At 40.4% G+C, this 18,881-nt stretch overlaps 1 protein-coding gene across 1 annotated transcript; it reads left to right on the top strand.

Annotated features, from left to right (window-relative positions):
* The first annotated feature begins 12,519 nt into the window (after nt 1–12,519).
* Nucleotides 12,520–14,273, top strand: LOC124282624. Its single transcript, XM_046718654.1, has 2 exons — nt 12,520–13,641; nt 14,265–14,273. Exons 1-2 carry the CDS (start codon nt 12,520–12,522, stop codon nt 14,271–14,273), a joined length of 1,131 nt encoding a protein of 376 aa, XP_046574610.1.
* Nucleotides 14,274–18,881: the final 4,608 nt, after the last annotated feature.

Raw genomic sequence — 18,881 nt, 5'->3', positions numbered from 1 at the left:
TACTTATTCACAGTATGTTAATAGACCGATCCAGTCTGTCAATCAAAACTGGCGCATGAGTCAATTTTGGCCAATCAGCAGGCCGGGCGCGCTTTGTGGATTTGTCAGACTTAATCCGGAGTCAAACGATGTCTCGGATAAGATGTGCCTCGTATTATGCCATTCACACTCCCTATATATATTACATATTGCTGCGATTTGATGTGTACCTTTAACACGACCATTACGGTCAAGATAAAGGTTTTGAGGCGGATCAAGGAGTGCGATAGGCCTCACGATCAGTGAAATGTCTGCACCATCGCTCACGAAACCTACGCCTGCTCGAGGGTGAGAATTTTCACGACTTTACACTTTCGCACATGTGCAAAATCATTACCAATAGGTGACATCAAATAGCAGTTTAAGACTTTGCAAGTGTTATAAACACGGGCAATTCTTGTAACTACAAAATTGTTTTTGCTTAACGTTTTTTGTCAATACTGGGCATTGAGTTGGGACACCATAAAGCTGAAATGAGACAGGCGAGAAAGCCGTGACACAATGTAAACAAATCTGACAGCGATCTGATTAAGAAATACACCATGTACCACCATGTATAGTGTAACAAAACACACTTTTGCCCTGAACTATTATAGTTAAAGCACGAGGACGCTTGCGTCCGAGTGCTTTAACGTTATAATAGTTCAGGGCGAAAGTGTGTTTTATTACACTATACATGGTGGTAGGGCGAACTGTATTTCTTTTCTAAGATGCCAAATTTAATACTTTCTAAAGATAATTACGATTAATTTAAGGCAGAAAACAAACGACGGTGTCGGTGACCTAAATTAAGAATCCTCGCACAGGGCTAACTGGCGCGCTGTTCTATTGATGTGTCTGCCCCCCTACGTTAAGACGAACGTTACCAGAAAAAAAACAAATGATAACAGTTTGATGACGGTTTACGTTCGGATTAAATATCTTCTCTGAATTATTTTAATTACATCTGTCATTACCGTAAACCATATGGGGCAATATGAACATTGCATTTCTACTACCAGCATAAGTTTAGATCAGTACATCCAGAGGAAGTTGAGTAGTCAAGCGACATTCCACAATTGCATTGTGGGAATGTAAACATAACGAACGTTACGGTGTCGCTGAAAACTTGTGAGTCGAAATGACACATTTTAACCGTCGTAAACCATAAACGTAATGTTTCTACCAGTGATGTTAGCTGCGTGAAGCAACAGCAAACCAAGAAACTGGATGCAACGGTGTAGTTTACTGTAGGAGGCCGTACGAGGCGATGACAACTGACATGCATCGTGACGTCGCTTACATTGTGACGTAATGTAAAATGGTTCGATTACGAGGGGGGACACTAGAATGGCGCAGTGACGGGATAACGTCATTCAATTGTTACGTCATCAAAAAACTATACCTTTATTGTCTGATAATGTATTTTTTTTCGATTGTTCTAACCGCTAGGCATCTTAGAATTTCGGTTAAGGTCGATCGAAATAGCAGAACTTGTTACATTAAAGAACAATTTTGATATTGTTACCATCGCACTTGGATATTCTTAAATTTGTCACACATTATAGGATGTTTTAATTTTCAAAAACTCAATCTGAAAGCCTACAGTACACTATCTGTTATTAGTGCAAAATATTTCAGGAATAATATATATATATTTTTTTTAATTCAAACGGAAACATAGTCAGTGTCAGCAGTTGCCTATCACGCAACATCCAAATATCAAAATTAATTCAAATTAATGTCTATTGTTTGTTTGAACATATTTTATTCAGTGTTGAAATGGATTGGGCACAAGTTATGTAACTTATTACCGCCCGCTCCCATCAGAAACATGAACAATAATGAACAATAATGATTGGACGTAATGGATGGACATAATAATATTGAGACATGTTATTGATTAATTGAAGCGCTTACCAATTAAGACAGCTTTTCTTTTTGTGTCCGTTAGGACGACCTTTAGCACTAGGTGTGCTAAAGGTGCTGTCAGGTCTCGAGTTGGGGAATTAGCTATAGGGAGCAAGCCTTGAAACCTTGAAACAAGAAAGGAGGCAGAGCTGTGAGATCCAGGGTTTATTCAAGCAAGTGTCCTTGCATGACATTCAAAATACATCAATTCATACATAATAATGACATACAATAATAGAAATAGTAATCAATGATATCCTAATACAGTTTATATCTAAGTCCGGTAATATAAGCAACGTGTGGTACAACAGGGTATGTACGGTAACTGCTTACAGAAACATAATACAAATAATACAACATTTTCTTGAGTAACTACGGTACTGATAAATAACATAACCTGACGGATAAATTAATCATCAACAACAATTGCAAAGAACAAGTACTGAGTGGAGCGCCCAACAGTTTAATTACAGCATGTAGTGCCTATAGTTCATTAACTATTGTGCGGATTTATGACTATTACGTTATGTCGCGCCTAATGCGTTAACTACGGTACCGATTTATGACAATTACGGTATGTAGTGCCTATTGCGTTAACTACGGTAGGAATTTATGACTATTACGGTATGTTGCGCTTAGTGTATTGACTACGGTAGGAATTTACTATTATTACGGTATGTCGCGCTTAATGCATTAACTACGGTAACGATTTATGACTGGTGTAAGTAATTTCCATTATCAACATACATGCCTTGAGCAAATACGGTAAACGGCGCGAAGTGCTCAGATTTGAAATATACCATTTAACTCCGGTATTGACTGTACGCATTCTAACTGTAATGTTAAAGGTCACATGCAACGTAAAACACAACTTTGCAGATTCTGATACCTTTCGGTATGGACTTACCGAAACAAAGCGTCAAAAATGCAAATTCAACTTATAAAGTTGAAAAATAACGCGATGAAAAAAAACACGCGAAATCGGAGTTCAAACGTTTCACTAATTTTCCCCAGACTTTTCTGGGGAATACGGGTTTCACCAGCTGGGCTGCGCTCATAGCATGTGCGCAGTGAAATAGGTTCGCGTAACTTGGAAGCGGGCTGTCTGGTGAATACTCGGTGAAGGCTTTGGTGTGAGCTATTTTCATAATGTTTTGTTGATATCTCACAGGCGCGAGCTTTTTATATGTTATGACAGTAAATAAACTGTTTATATAATTTCATTTGTCTATTTCACCACACGTTCTTCTTACCGAGTCACTTTTTCAGGTCGATACTTAAAACCAATGTCATTATTTAGCGTTGACAGAATTTCTAACTGTGATATAGATATGTCGCTGTCACAGACAAAACTCAATGTCTTGTTTTATTGACACCTGTGTGTCTGCCTGCCTGTCTGCTAATGACAATATTCAATACACAACTGCGATCACTTACCACATGCAATTTGAACTTAACACCAATCAGGCTATACACCATAAACAAAACGCATTGATTTATGGCCCGAGTTCGGTCTCTGTCACATTATGTAATTACACGGACAGGCACGTGTGATACTTGAACACATGACATGTTATGATGTCTGTTGATTGCAAAATATTATACACAAAAATGAGCATGTATTTACAAAACCCAACATCTCTATATATACACACACAATGAGCCGTGAAGCCGGCATCTGCTAATGAACCAGCCGTTACACTTGAGTGCACACCCACCCGCTCTGACTGGGTTCGGTATCCCGGCTGCTTCGTTTCGAGGGAGGTAAACCCAAGTACAAAATATTGCACTTTTGATTTGCGATTATACGCTTATAATTTAGTTTATTTGTTCTTTCATAATCAGCAATGCGTATTATATGTCATGAAGAAGTGATAATTGTGTTTTAATTATGTTTGATTTTTTGGTTGCATGTGACCTTTAACATTTATTTTCTCAATACAATAATTTCGGTAGATACGGTAAGTGGAACTAGAGAGTGATATAAATATGTGTAACTACGGGCACAGACGATATAGTTTTAGCTACAGTACTACTTTGTCTCATCCTGAATTATTTGGGTGACTACGTTAAATGTATTTCGACGGTGATGTTGCTATTGGCAACGTGTAATTTCGACATATACGGAGTTAAGCCATGACCTAGAATATATGTAATGCTGTAGTGCTACATTTTTGTGCTTTACAAAACAAGACAGTAACTTAGTTTAATGAATATGTAATAATGTACCAGGACGGCGCTGTTGTTATTGGCTACGCGAATTTCTTAAATTACGGAGCTAAACCAATACGGAACGAAGACTGTAATTGCAAACTACACGGATTTGAATGTATATTTTCTGGTAATATGAAGAGTAGACAATACCATTTTCTACTGATTACGGTAATGTGATTCGCGTATAAACTGTTCTGTACGGTATACAACTGCACGCGGAACGGAACGTTTAATATATCATTATTCAAATACTTATAGTGTTGGTGAAATATCAAAACACAAATGTTGGCTGTTATACCTATCATATGAGCGCGTATCTGAGGTAAATCTACACGAATATCATTCGATCGGCGGACTATCAATAAAATACATACAACTTCGTCTTTGCTGGAAATGATTGTATAAACTCTCGGAACTGTTTTTGTGACTAAGCTACTAGAATCTAGGCTACTGAACGGGAATCTAATCTGCATATACAGATCTAACACGCAAATGAATAAAACAAGACAAGGACTGGGAATACACACATGTGTGTCGAAACATAGAAAAGAAATATTCGTTTGTACATGAAAAACATAAACTTGAGGAGCCCACGACGCAATGTGCATAAATAAATATCCCTGGATAGTGCCTAATAATTAATCGGTTATCTAGAACTAGCATTTGCAATGAAAAAGTGCTTCAGTGTTGTAGGAAGCACTCTAACATTTTCTAGACGATAATTACAAAGAAATAACAAGTGAAACATAAACAATAATAAAGTTTAAGTGTTTCTTACCTTGAAACAAGAAAGGAGGCAGAGCTGTGAGATCCAGGGTTTATTCAAGCACGTGTGCCTGAGATGGAAGAACCCAGGATTTTATACCCCACAGCTCTACTCGTTTGTCATTATCAAGTTTCTATAAAGTTGAAGTTTCCATATGCGTTATCTACCCTATGCTGACAAGGTTTACTACACGAGGTAGGTGGTAAGAAGATGATTACCTAACAAGGTTTGATTTTCTTTATGGTGTAGCCACGGTCAGCTTGCGCCAGCTACTTAACAAAATATCTGTCAGCGCTTGACCATGGCATTTACGACAGGACAAAGAGGATGGCATGATGGTAATCTCGATCTTGTTCAACAAAAGTTGATTTTCGATTACGACTTAGTTGGTGGTAGACATGCTCCTGCTGGGATGGGACTACTTATCTGTGCTTGACCAAGAGATGTACCAGAGAAGAAAGGCCGGAGCCGACACAGCTCGCTAGCTTCATCTTTGATTAATTAGTTTAAGGTTGGCGTGGACGCGTTTGCTAATTGCCTACTACTGCGCTTGACATGCGGGCCATAAACAAGACAGACTATGCACAGAGACTTGCACCTATACAGATTTCCTTCGTTAAGAATAATTTGTGAAAAATATAAAAATGTATGAAGAAATATATGCACTGTAATAATACCCCTATGCGTCGTTGAGCTTTTGTCCTCAAAAGCTTTTACAAAAACAGAAAAAGGGTTACAAATACAGTGGGTGTACAATGAGAATCAAAGAGGTGCGCATGATAGCGTTTGACAAACGTATACACAATGATCAAAACAAAAAAAATAGGATGGACATAAGGTTGGCACGTTTAAAAACATTATGGTACAAGGATTGAAATACAATTATTTAACCTGAAATACAAATACACACTGCAGTAGAAGAAATCAGGTACAATTTAAAAAGATGGACAAGTCAAAAGGAACCTGAAAAAGGTGAAAAGATACATAGTATATAATTGAGACAGGTTGAATGATGAGGGAGTTTTTAGCGTTCCCTAACAACTTGCCCTTTAAAAGACCTTTAAAAGACCATGCCAGTTGGTTCCAAAAACTTGAAAATACCCATGGTGGACTAGTAAAATATATGCGGTAAACGGTTGCTGAAAGAGTTTGCGTAATTTGCGGGGAAGTGAGATAGGAGACAGAGATTGATCTGGGATGTTGAGTGAACGGTCGGTCAGTTTATTGGTGACATGGAAATCAGGCCACTGGAGTGCGAGGGTGGGAAAAGAAATATCCTGAGAGTTGAAGATTTTCTATTACAGAAGGAGGTTGGATGCGCCAGTAGGAAGGACACAGTGTGAGTGGAAAAAATGGAATAGTGACACAATCAGGACCAGTAGTGAGTCCTAGGAATAGACAGTTGTTGGGTCGAGAATATTGTGTGTAAAAGACAAAGATGAGAAGTGCTGTCAGGAGGACAGTCAGGATCCCTAACAGAATGGAGACATGGTAGTCAGTTAAAGTAGTGATTACAAGATCAGAAGGATTAATGGTAGTAGATGTGTAGGCATCGTAGTTAAAGTTTGGAAGTAAAGCAGATTTGACAGGAGCAGCGTGGGATATTAAAACAAGTGCTGCCGAGAGAGTGCGTAGTTTGAAGAACATCCAGATGACCAAACAGATAGAGAGGACCGATATACTGGTGCTGATGAGGACAATAATCGTATTTGTGTCGGGCCAGGAGCTAGGGACAGCAATCTGACCATCTAGGAGGGGTTCTGCTAGATTCTGGAAGATGGTCTGATCATTTTTGGCCCGCTCAGCAATTCGTCTGAGACTTAAATGGGTATTCTTATCTTGAGCAAGTATTTTGGAACTTTTGTGGGAGTAGATATGAAAATCCGGAATTTGAATTTGGATGGCCTTCTTGAAATTAGTGTCACCTGCAATGGTAGCAAGGGTTGAAGGATCAAAGAAATGCTGTAGGAGAGCAAGGTTCACAGGGTGCAAACGTGTCAGCTTTTCAGATGTGTTGTGACAGGTGCCAAAGGCTGCAGAATAATAGAGTGTTTCCGTGGAAAGCGTACAAGAACAGGGAGTGCCCAGAACACAGAAGGTACAGCCAGGTACCATACGACGATGACCTGGGCATGTTAGCGAGAGAAAGGGTATTTGGTAGACCAGGACATGGGAAGAATCAACGGCAATAAGTTGAGATGGTTGTGGCTGGGTTATGTATCTAAAATTGCACATGGATTTGATATCACTTCTTCTATCTTGAAGAGAGCAATTTCACACGATGGATTGTTCGAAGCTTGAAGAGGAAAGCGAAAGGGACAGTGAAGAAGTGACCGACCTGTGCAAGATGATAACTGAGAAGTTTCAAGTGTAGCATAGTGCTGAGAATCAAATGAGATAGCAAAATATGATGGGAGATCCAGAAGCTGAGTAGAGTGAGAGGATGTTTGATTGACAGGTACAGGGAGTGAAAGAATTTTGTAGAGATGAAAAGGCTTGCTGATAGAGGAAATGGGGAATTTGATGGACACATAGATGTTTAGTTTGGTTCTAGCATATAAGAATTGGGCATGTGCATAATAGAAAGACGGATCAGTTTGTAGAAGGTGGAATCCTCTGTACTTTTCAGATAGGAGACGCAATAGATGATGGGTTGTTTGTTTTAAGACTTCAGGAGAAAGAAGAAGTGGTGACAGACGACCTTGAACTAAATCTAAAATGCCTGATTTTAGTTGATCCAATTGATGCTCAATATCATAAGCATGTCGTATTTGTTCAGTTAGGATAGTAGAAAGTAAAACAAACGTTGCTTGGAGAGATTTGGTATTTCTGTTAATGGTTTGTGTAACATATTGCATGGTGTCATGGTTGGCTTTGATACCTTGCAGTGCATTTGTGAACCGTTTGTCAATGAGTTGCATGAAAGAAGAGAGGTGTTGGGAGTGCTGTCGAAGTGTATTGATAACATTCATTTCATGTTTTGTGAGTGTGTTAATGTGCTGTGCAAGGATGTTGACATCGCCTGTAGTGGCGGTGCCAAACAGAGTCTTAGAAAAGGCCCCAACAAAGCTTAAAAGTGCCCGTTTGGACCTGGAAGGAGATTTCAGTTTTGATTCTGGAATCAACTGTTTGATCTGTGTACGCGTTGTGTTGAGGTGTGATAATAATAATAATAATAATGGAATTATATTCCCTGAACCAAACGTGCATCACCCAGTTAGGGCTGACCCCCCCCGAAGCTGGTTTTTCACTGGGTTACAGACAGCCAAAAGGAAAGTTTAGATTCACTTCCGCAGCCCAGTCAGCCTTCCTCCGGTAGTGAAACCAACCATACTGGAGATGGGACTTGCCCCAGGGGAAGGCACAGAACCCGACCAAGAATATCTTGGTCAAACCACCTTAAAACCACACTACTTGAGTGTGCGAGAGCGACAGGATGGCCTGAAAATCCACGTATCAATGGCAAGTCGCTGAAGCTGCATTGGGACAATATTTTACTACCGTCTCCGACATGCCGTGGCTTTGACTCCCGAGGTCGATCCATGGTACGACCCTGAACATGTCCAGGGCGTCATGGAAAATGATGCTTTCAAACTTCTGTGGAATAGGCCCATATACAGCCTCAGAAGAATTCCTGCCAGCAAACCTGATCTTGTCCTTTTTGATAAAGCCAATGAATTTATATATATCATTGAATTTTCTGTCCCTTTTGACAGGAATGTGATTGACAAGATCAAGGAAAAGCATGATAAATATGCGGACCTCGCCTTTGAAATGTCTCGCTTGCATCCCAAGTACACTGTCGTCAGGCTCCCCATTGTTCTCGGTGCCCTTGGTTTGGTACCTCCTGATCTTTTGGCACAGATCAGGAGAGTGCCCGGGTTCTCCACCGGGAGTACAGCTCTTCTGACACTCTGGGTAATGCAGAAGGCTGCAGTGTTGGGGAGCCTTCATATTCTCCGGAAAGTTCTTGGTGGGTTCGACTAGGCAGCGTTTCCTGGGAGAAGTCCCATTCGCTGTCTGGGCTGCGTGTAGAGGGGGCAAGGGCCCTGAGCTGATGATGAGCCTTACCAGCCTGACTGTGCCAGGATCACCCAAACCCTCTCTGCTGCATATTATCTTTAATCTGTAAAACATAATAATAATGGCACTTATATTGCGCTATATCCACGCCATGAAGGTATGCTCAAAGCGCATTGCCTCAAACGATGGAAACAGAGGCAGTTGAGTTCTCCACAGTGGTATCAGTTATGTATCTTTTAGGTATAGTGCTTGAAGAGGTAGGATTTAAGACTGGATTTAAAAGTTTCAAGAGATGGAATCAACTTCAGTGATTCGGGTAGAGAGTTCCACAGAGTAGCGGCTGAGACAGAAAAGGATCTGGAGCCGAAAGTTTTAAGCTTGGTGACAGGCACCCGAAGGAGCTGTTGTTGACTAGAGCGTAGAGTTCTTGAAGGGAGGTATGAGACAGTCAGATCACTCAGATAGGCAGGTCCAGTACCATGGACAGCTTGGTAAGTTAGTGAGAGTAATTTGAAAATGATTCTCTCAGGAATGCGAAGCCAGTGAAGCGAGTTTAGCACTGGTTTGATGTGTGCCTTTATGTTCGTCCGAGTGACCAATCTGGCAGCATAGTTTTGGATGTGCTGCAGACGTTTGATTTGTTGTTTGGTGATTCCATAGAGCAAACTGTTGCAATAGTCTAATCGAGAGAATATCAGAGATCTCACGAGGGAGGCAGCTGCGTCTCTCGTCAGCAAATGTCTGATGGCACTGATATTCCTCAGGTGGTAATGACTGACCTTGCAGCAGTGGCTCACGTGATCTTCCATGGATAGCGAGGAGTCAAGGTATACATTTGGTTTGCAGGGAAAGAAGGTGTGTTTGAATTTGTTGGATGAGAAGGCATGTAGCATTTGAAGTGGGGCATGTTGACAAGGAAGGGGTGGTTGGGTTAGATGGTAGCCTAATCTCATATGTGTGAAGCCAATATTCGGTTGCAAAATGGACAGGGGTTGATGGCTTAAACAGTACCCCATAATTTAGTCGCTGGGTCGGTTTTTCAGCCAGGGCAGGATTCACAAATAGCAGCAGCAACGATAGGATAGTGGCTCCCCATGATGGACCTACGACAAAAAGAAACCAAGGGACAAGTCAGATGGGATGACCATAATGCAGGAAAGTTGTGGCCGCAACATTTCACAGCGTAGCACTTATAAAACACAAGGTAATATGATTACCTGTAAGGGTTGGTCAGAGCTCATCTACCTTGACCAAAGATGACATGTTTACAGGAGGAATACCATGGAAGATCATGATCTATGATTTTGCAAAATATTTGTGCTTCCGTTTTCGTCTGTGGCCCGATCGGGTTCTGTAAGTGTGGTAATCACTTATCATTTCAGGACTAAGGTTAGAGGCTGGTTCCCAGGTACGCTGTGGGTAACCTTCCCTTTCAATTAAGTAATGGGTTTCTCCTGATCGCTTTTTGGCTTTGTGAATGCGTTTTACCGCATACAGTTGATCATCTTGTTGGGAGGATGATGGGTGTGTGTTGTCTGGTTCATTATCTGGTTCTTGGCTTGACATGTGCTGTGTTGTGATAGGATTGTCTGGCTGTGAGGATGTTGACGGAGTTGGAGTAGCTGTTTGTGAGCCTTGTCTATGTGCATTGTCAGGCTGAGAGGATGTTGACTGAGTAGGTGTTGCCAGATGCTGGGTGGGTTGTGACACTTGCATACGAGGAGTGGGAGGGGTATAAGGCTTGAGTCTGTTGGCATGTATGAATGATTTATGTTCCTTGTTTGTGCTTGCATTCATGAGTTTGTATGTGTGGTTTAGACCAATGCGAATGATTCTGTAAGGCCCTATCCATTTCTTTGATAGTTTGGGTGAAAGGCCGGTTTTGACTGTGGGATCAGTCATTAGAACCTGATCGCCAACAGAGTAGGAAGGTTCCTTGGCTCTGATATCCTGAAGACCCTTGCTTTTGTCCTGTGCAGCAGACATGTTGTCCTTTGCAAGTGATTTAGCTACACTTAGGTTTGTCAAGAGGTCTTGGAGATGACCCTGTGCATCCTTGCCAAGAGTAGATTTGGGCGGCAAGGTAGTGTCAAAAGGGAGATTCATTTCCTTCCCAAACAGAAGGTAGTGTGGCGAATACCCAGTTGATTGACAGGGTACATTGCGCATGGCCATCATTACACATGGAATGAGTTTGGCCCAGTTGGTTTGATCAGGGTCAGCATATGTTCGGAGAGCCTGTTCTATTACACTATTCCTCCTCTCACACATGCCATTGGTTTGGGGGTGATAGGATGAAGTGTAATAGTGTTTGATATCCAAGAGTTCACAGAGGGCATTTACCAACTTGGACGTGAACTGCCTACCTCGGTCAGTAAGAAGTGTATGAGGAGCACCAAATCGTGAAAACACCTCATTTAACAGGATTGATGCAACCTCAGTTGCTTCTTGGGTGCGCATTGGGAAACCTTCAGTCCAGCGAGAGAAGGAATCAACGGCAAGGAGAACATATTTGTAGCCTTCTTTAGTCTCAGGTAGTGGACCAAGGATGTCAACATGGACACGAGAGAATGTGTCCTCAATAGGCATAGGCACCATTGGTGCTGGCTTGGCATTTGTCCTTCTTTTGGAGCGTTGACAGTCATCACAGGACTTCATATAATTCTCAATATCCTGGTATAGGCCTGGCCAATAATACTTAGTGAGTATTGTTTGACGTGTGGCGTCTCGTCCAAAGTGGCAACCACCAGCTTTGGAATCATGGTAAGCAAAAAAGAAGCTCTTTGCGACAGCAAACGGGGACAGCTAGCTGTGTGACCATGGTTGTTTTTCTGACCTCTATGCTTGGCATGATAGAAATGGTACAGAATACCGTCGCGAATGTCATACTCCTGAGAAAGGCCTGCAAGACCCTTTACTTGAGCATCTGTATAGGTGGAAGGAATTTCACCTTTCTCAATGTAGTCAATGATTGGACGGAGGTCCGATGATTTACGTTGTTTTTCTGCCAAGCCTTCATCGTCTAGATCAGTGCCTATAGTGAAAACCATTGGACCAGGGGGGGGGTTGGACCTGATTTGTAGACAAAGTCTACAGATATAGAGGATGACACGTCATCTCTGCAGGTGTCTTCTGTAGAAACATTGTGTGAATGAAGTCGTGGATTGTCAGTATTTGAATGTGATGTAGTTTTGGACTTGGCGTGATGAGTGTGCTGTAGAATGGTCTCTTGAGAGGAAAGAGATGATTTGTCTGAACATGTAGACACTAGTTGACTGGAGGGACGAGACATGAATTGTCGACCTTGTTGATGTTTGTGCAATAAGGCTATCGAGGGTGTAGACCTTATGTTGCCTGGTTTTGAATGAGCATGTGGATGAGAGGGGGCCTTTGAGCGTGTAGAGCCCTTGTTGCCTGAGGCGGAATTGGGAGAATGGCGGGCGGAGGCAGTCGAGGGTGTAGACCTCGTGTTGCCTGCATTGAAGTTGGTAGAATGTTGAGTGGAGGCAGTCGAGGGTGTAGACCTCGTGTTGCCTGCATTGGAGTTGGTAGAATGGTGAGTGGAGGCAGTCGAGGGTGTAGACCTCATGTTGCCTGCACTGGAATTGGGAAAATGGCGGGCTGAGGCCTACACCCTCGACTATTATGCACATGCCCAATTCTTATATGCTAGAACCAAACTAAACATCTATGTGTCCATCAAATTCCCCATTTCCTCTATCAGCAAGCCTTTTCATCTCTACAAAATTCTTTCACTCCCTGTACCTGTCAATCAAACATCCTCTCACTCTACTCAGCTTCTGGATCTCCCATCATATTTTGCTATCTCATTTGATTCTCAGCACTATGCTACACTTGAAACTTCTCAGTTATCATCTTGCACAGGTCGGTCACTTCTTCACTGTCCCTTTCGCTTTCCTCTTCAAGCTTCGAACAATCCATCGTGTGAAATTGCTCTCTTCCAAGATAGAAGAAGTGATATCAAATCCATGTGCAATTTTAGATACATAACCCAGCCACAACCATCTCAACTTATTGCCGTTGATTCTTCCCATGTCCTGGTCTACCAAATACCCTTTCTCTCGCTAACATGCCCAGGTCATCGTCGTATGGTACCTGGCTGTACCTTCTGTGTTCTGGGCACTCCCTGTTCTTGTACGCTTTCCACGGAAACACTCTATTATCCTGCAGCCTTTGGCACCTGTCACAACACATCTGAAAAGCTGACACGTTTGCACCCTGTGAACCTTGCTCTCCTACAGCATTTCTTTGATCCTTCAACCCTTGCTACCATTGCAGGTGACACTAATTTCAAGAAGGCCATCCAAATTCAAATTCCGGATTTTCATATCTACTCCCACAAAAGTTCCAAAATACTTGCTCAAGATAAGAATACCCATTTAAGTCTCAGACGAATTGCTGAGCGGGCCAAAAATGATCAGACCATCTTCCAGAATCTAGCGGAACCCCTCCTAGATGGTCAGATTGCTGTCCCTAGCTCCTGGCCCGACACAAATACGATTATTGTCCTCATCAGCACCAGTATATCGGTCCTCTCTATCTGTTTGGTCATCTGGATGTTCTTCAAACTACGCACTCTCTCGGCAGCACTTGTTTTAATATCCCACGCTGCTCCTGTCAAATCTGCTTTACTTCCAAACTTTAACTACGATGCCTACACATCTACTACCATTAATCCTTCTGATCTTGTAATCACTACTTTAACTGACTACCATGTCTCCATTCTGTTAGGGATCCTGACTGTCCTCCTGACAGCACTTCTCATCTTTGTCTTTTACACACAATATTCTCGACCCAACAACTGTCTATTCCTAGGACTCACTACTGGTCCTGATTGTGTCACTATTCCATTTTTTCCACTCACACTGTGTCCTTCCTACTGGCGCATCCAACCTCCTTCTGTAATAGAAAATCTTCAACTCTCAGGATATTTCTTTCCCACCCTCGCACTCCACTGGCCTGATTTCCATGTCACCAATAAACTGACCGACCGTTCACTCAACATCCCCAGATCAATCTCTGTCTCCTATCTCACTTCCCGCAAATTACGCAAACTCTTTCAGCAACCGTTTACCGCATATATTTTACTAGTCCACCATGGGTATTTTCAAGTTTTTGGAACCAACTGGCATGGTCTTTTAAAGGTCTTTTAAAGGGCAAGTTGTTAGGGAACGCTAAAAACTCCCTCATCATTCAACCTGTCTCAATTATATACTATGTATCTTTTCACCTTTTTCAGGTTCCTTTTGACTTGTCCATCTTTTTAAATTGTACCTGATTTCTTCTACTGCAGTGTGTATTTGTATTTCAGGTTAAATAATTGTATTTCAATCCTTGTACCATAATGTTTTTAAACGTGCCAACCTTATGTCCATCCTATTTTTTTGTTTTGATCATTGTGTATACGTTTGTCAAACGCTATCATGCGCACCTCTTTGATTCTCATTGTACACCCACTGTATTTGTAACCCTTTTTCTGTTTTTGTAAAAGCTTTTGAGGACAAAAGCTCCACGACGCATAGGGGTATTATTACAGTGCATATATTTCTTCATACATTTTTATATTTTTCACAAATTATTCTTAACGAAGGAAATCTGTATAGGTGCAAGTCTCTGTGCATAGTCTGTCTTGTTTATGGCCCGCATGTCAAGCGCAGTAGTAGGCAATTAGCAAACGCGTCCACGCCAACCTTAAACTAATTAATCAAAGATGAAGCTAGCGAGCTGTGTCGGCTCCGGCCTTTCTTCTCTGGTACATCTCTTGGTCAAGCACAGATAAGTAGTCCCATCCCAGCAGGAGCATGTCTACCACCAACTAAGTCGTAATCGAAAATCAACTTTTGTTGAACAAGATCGAGATTATCATCATGCCATCCTCTTTGTCCTGTCGTAAATGCCATGGTCAAGCGCTGACAGATATTTTGTTAAGTAGCTGGCGCAAGCTGACCGTGGCTACACCATAAAGAAAATCAAACCTTGTTAGGTAATCATCTTCTTACCACCTACCTCGTGTAGTAAACCTTGTCAGCATAGGGTAGATAACGCATATGGAAACTTCAACTTTATAGAAACTTGATAATGACAAACGAGTAGAGCTGTGGGGTATAAAATCCTGGGTTCTTCCATCTCAGGCACACGTGCTTGAATAAACCCTGGATCTCACAGCTCTGCCTCCTTTCTTGTTTCAAGGTAAGAAACACTTAAACTTTATTATTGTTTATGTTTCACTTGTTATTTCTTTGTAATTATCGTCTAGAAAATGTTAGAGTTAGGTTAGAAACATTCCTACAACACTGAAGCACTTTTTCATTGCAAATGCTAGTTCTAGATAACCGATTAATTATTAGGCACTATCCAGGGATATTTATTTATGCACATTGCGTCGTGGGCTCCTCAAGTTTATGTTTTTCATGTACAAACGAATATTTCTTTTCTATGTTTCGACACACATGTGTGTATTCCCAGTCCTTGTCTTGTTTTATTCATTTGCGTGTTAGATCTGTATATGCAGATTAGATTCCCGTTCAGTAGCCTAGATTCTAGTAGCTTAGTCACAAAAACAGTTCCGAGAGTTTATACAATCATTTCCAGCAAAGACGAAGTTGTATGTATTTTATTGATAGTCCGCCGATCGAATGATATTCGTGTAGATTTACCTCAGATACGCGCTCACATGATAGGTATAACAGCCAACATTTGTGTTTTGATATTTCACCAACACTATAAGTACTTGAATAATGATATATTAAACGTTCCGTTCCGCGTGCAGTTGTATACCGTACAGAACAGTTTATACGCGAATCACATTACCGTAATCAGTAGAAAATGGTATTGTCTTCTCTTCATATTACCAGAAAATATACATTCAAATCCGTGTAGTTTGCAATTACAGTCTTCGTTCCGTATTTGTTTAGCTCCGTAATTTAAGAAATACGCGTAGCCAATGACAACAGCGCCGTCCTAGTACATTATTACATATTCATTTAAGTAAGTTACTGTCTTGTTTTGTAAAGCACAAAATGTAGCACTACAGCATTACATATATTCTAGGTCATGGCTTAACTCCGTATATGTCGAAATTACACGTTGCCAATAGCAACATCATGGTCGAAATACATTTACCGTAGTCACCCAAATAATTCAGGATGGGACAAAGTAGTAGTACTGTAGCTAAAACTATATCGTCTGTCCCCGTAGTTACACATATTTATATCACTCTCTAGTTCCACTTAGCGTATCTACCGAAATTATTGTATTGAGAAAATAAATGTTAACATTACAGTTAGAATGCGTACAGTCAATACCGGAGTTAAATGGTATATGTCAAATCTGAGCACTTCGCGCCGTTTACCGTATTTGCTCAAGGCATGTATGTTGATAACGGAAATTACTTACACCAGTCATAAATCGTTACCGTAGTTAATGCATTAAGCGCGACATACCGTAATAATAGTAAATTCCTACCGTAGTCAATACACTAAGCGCAACATACCGTAATAGTCATAAATTCCTACCGTAGTTAACGCAATAGGCACTACATACCGTAATTGTCATAAATCGGTACCGTAGTTAACGCATTAGGCGCGACATAACGTAATAGTCATAAATCCGCACAATAGTTAATGAACTATAGGCACTACATGCTGTAATTAAACTGTTGGACGCTCCACTCAGTACTTGTTCTTTGCAATTGTTGTTGATGATTAATTTATCCGTCAGGTTATGTTATTTATCAGTACCGTAGTTACTCAAGAAAATGTTGTATTATTTGTATTATGTTTCTGTAAGCAGTTACCGTACATACCCTGTTGTACCACACATTGCTTATATTACCGGACTTAGATATAAACTGTATTAGGATATCATTGATTACTATTTCTATTATTGTATGTCATTATTATGTATGAATTGATGTATTTTGAATGTCATGCAAGGACACTTGCTTGAATAAACCCTGGATCTCACAGCTCTGCCTCCTTTCTTGTTTCAAGGTTTCAAGGCTTGCTCCCTATAGCTAATTCCCCAAATCGAGGCCTGACAGCACCTTTAGCACACCTAGTGCTAAAGGTCGTCCTAACGGACACAAAAAGAAAAGCTGTCTTACTTCGTACAATGTATTTATGCACATGTCTAAAGATATTTTCATTGATAGTGTTTGGCAGAGCAGGTAAGAAAGAATGGTATCAATGTCCAATTGAACTTTTGATAGTTCAAAGTCTTTCTTCAGATCAAAACGGCAACTGACAAATTTTGGACATTTTAAGAAGAAATGGTTAGCATCTTCCACCGGAGCACCACAATTGCAAGCTCTACTCTCTGATAGATTAACACGAAACAGATCTGCTTGTAATGAACTACACGAATGTCTTAACTTCGTGTGTAGTATATTTGTCTTTCTTTCACCAAATAGAAAATATTTTGGAACCTTGTCATTATTTCCAGATAACTTTGATTTAAACGATGATAATGAATTTGTACATTTTGTTGTAGAGGAGGGAGCATTCAATAAACTTGCAGAATCATAAATAAATGACTTTTAGAGAATTGAGGTGCGACATTTAGGAACAGCCAAATCTGATTTGTTACGCAAGTTGTATCCGGAAATGGTTTCAGTAAAAGGTGGAAGTAAATCTATCAGGTAATCAGGAGCTTGCATATTAACAATTTTGTAGAATGTACAGAGTTTCCTTTGTGTTCGTCTAACTTTCAATGGTAACCAACCAGTTTCACTGTATCTTATCACTGTAACTATATCTTGAAGCGAATTTAGGCAATCCGTTACAATTCTTGCTGCTTCAAGTTGTAACATTTCAAGTTTATCATAAATATAGCTAGGGCAATTATCCCAGACCTCAGATGCATATTCTAAAATAGGCCTAATATACATTTCGTACATACTAGAAAGGATATATCTAGGTAATACGTACTTTAGCGTCCGTAATGAGGAAACAATTTTTGCAGCCTTTTCTATTACAACAGATACATGATGAGACCATTTTGTATTATCTGAAAAGATGACACCGAGGTTGGTAGGAATCATATAGAAAGAACCATAAAACACTGGTCGAGATATTCCTCTAACAAGGATGTTTACTTCCAGGTTCTGAAATAACAGAATGATACAATGTAGCAGCTTATATTTAGCACTTATTATCATGAAACAACATTTGTGAATATCCCATTATATTGAAACTACAGCAATAAGTTCACAATACATGACACTGTCATGCAATGACTGCTCCCAAGTTTCACGCATAACTTTGAAAAGTCTAGCAAAACTACAGATAGTAAATTCCATGAATTAACACTGAGCATGTTGACTTAATATTGATTCTAAAACTACAAACTGACTCTAAAATCCTGACATTATAACAGAAATCTGCCATATAGTTACAAAACACAATGTATCAGAAGCACCATTACCACGAAAATAGGATACAGTTTTGCACGTGACCAAATAATTGAACATTCCTATAATTGCAAAAATACTCTGAAAATAGTATAATACACCGCCACAAACATGGATATATTATAAGGTGACATTTGTACCTGAAGAGTGCATCTCGACCATCTCTGAAACTTCAATATATACTTGCTCTCAACAAACTCCTTTTTGACCATCGCGGGTCACTCATGCGCTTCATTTCGCAGTAAACTTTCAACAGCCAGGGAGCATCTATTGTATCAAATGTCAACGACTTAAGCCACTACTACGATGTATCTACAGTCAGAGAACTTAACTACTGGTCAAATAAAGATATTATTCCAAACTAGTACACAAAATGCAAAATACTGCTGCACATTTCCTGACTAGAAAAAATTCTGCAAAATATTATGATTACATCAGGGAAAACCAAACAAATTGTAGTCATGACCACACTAAATATACACTATTAGTCTCTAAAACCAAAACAGTTACAACATAATA

Source organism: Haliotis rubra, unplaced genomic scaffold (assembly GCF_003918875.1).
Source record: "Haliotis rubra isolate DU_JTF1 unplaced genomic scaffold, ASM391887v1 Scf30, whole genome shotgun sequence".
Taxonomy (NCBI): Eukaryota; Metazoa; Mollusca; class Gastropoda; order Lepetellida; family Haliotidae; genus Haliotis; species Haliotis rubra.
This window is presented reverse-complemented; position numbering and strand designations above follow the sequence as displayed.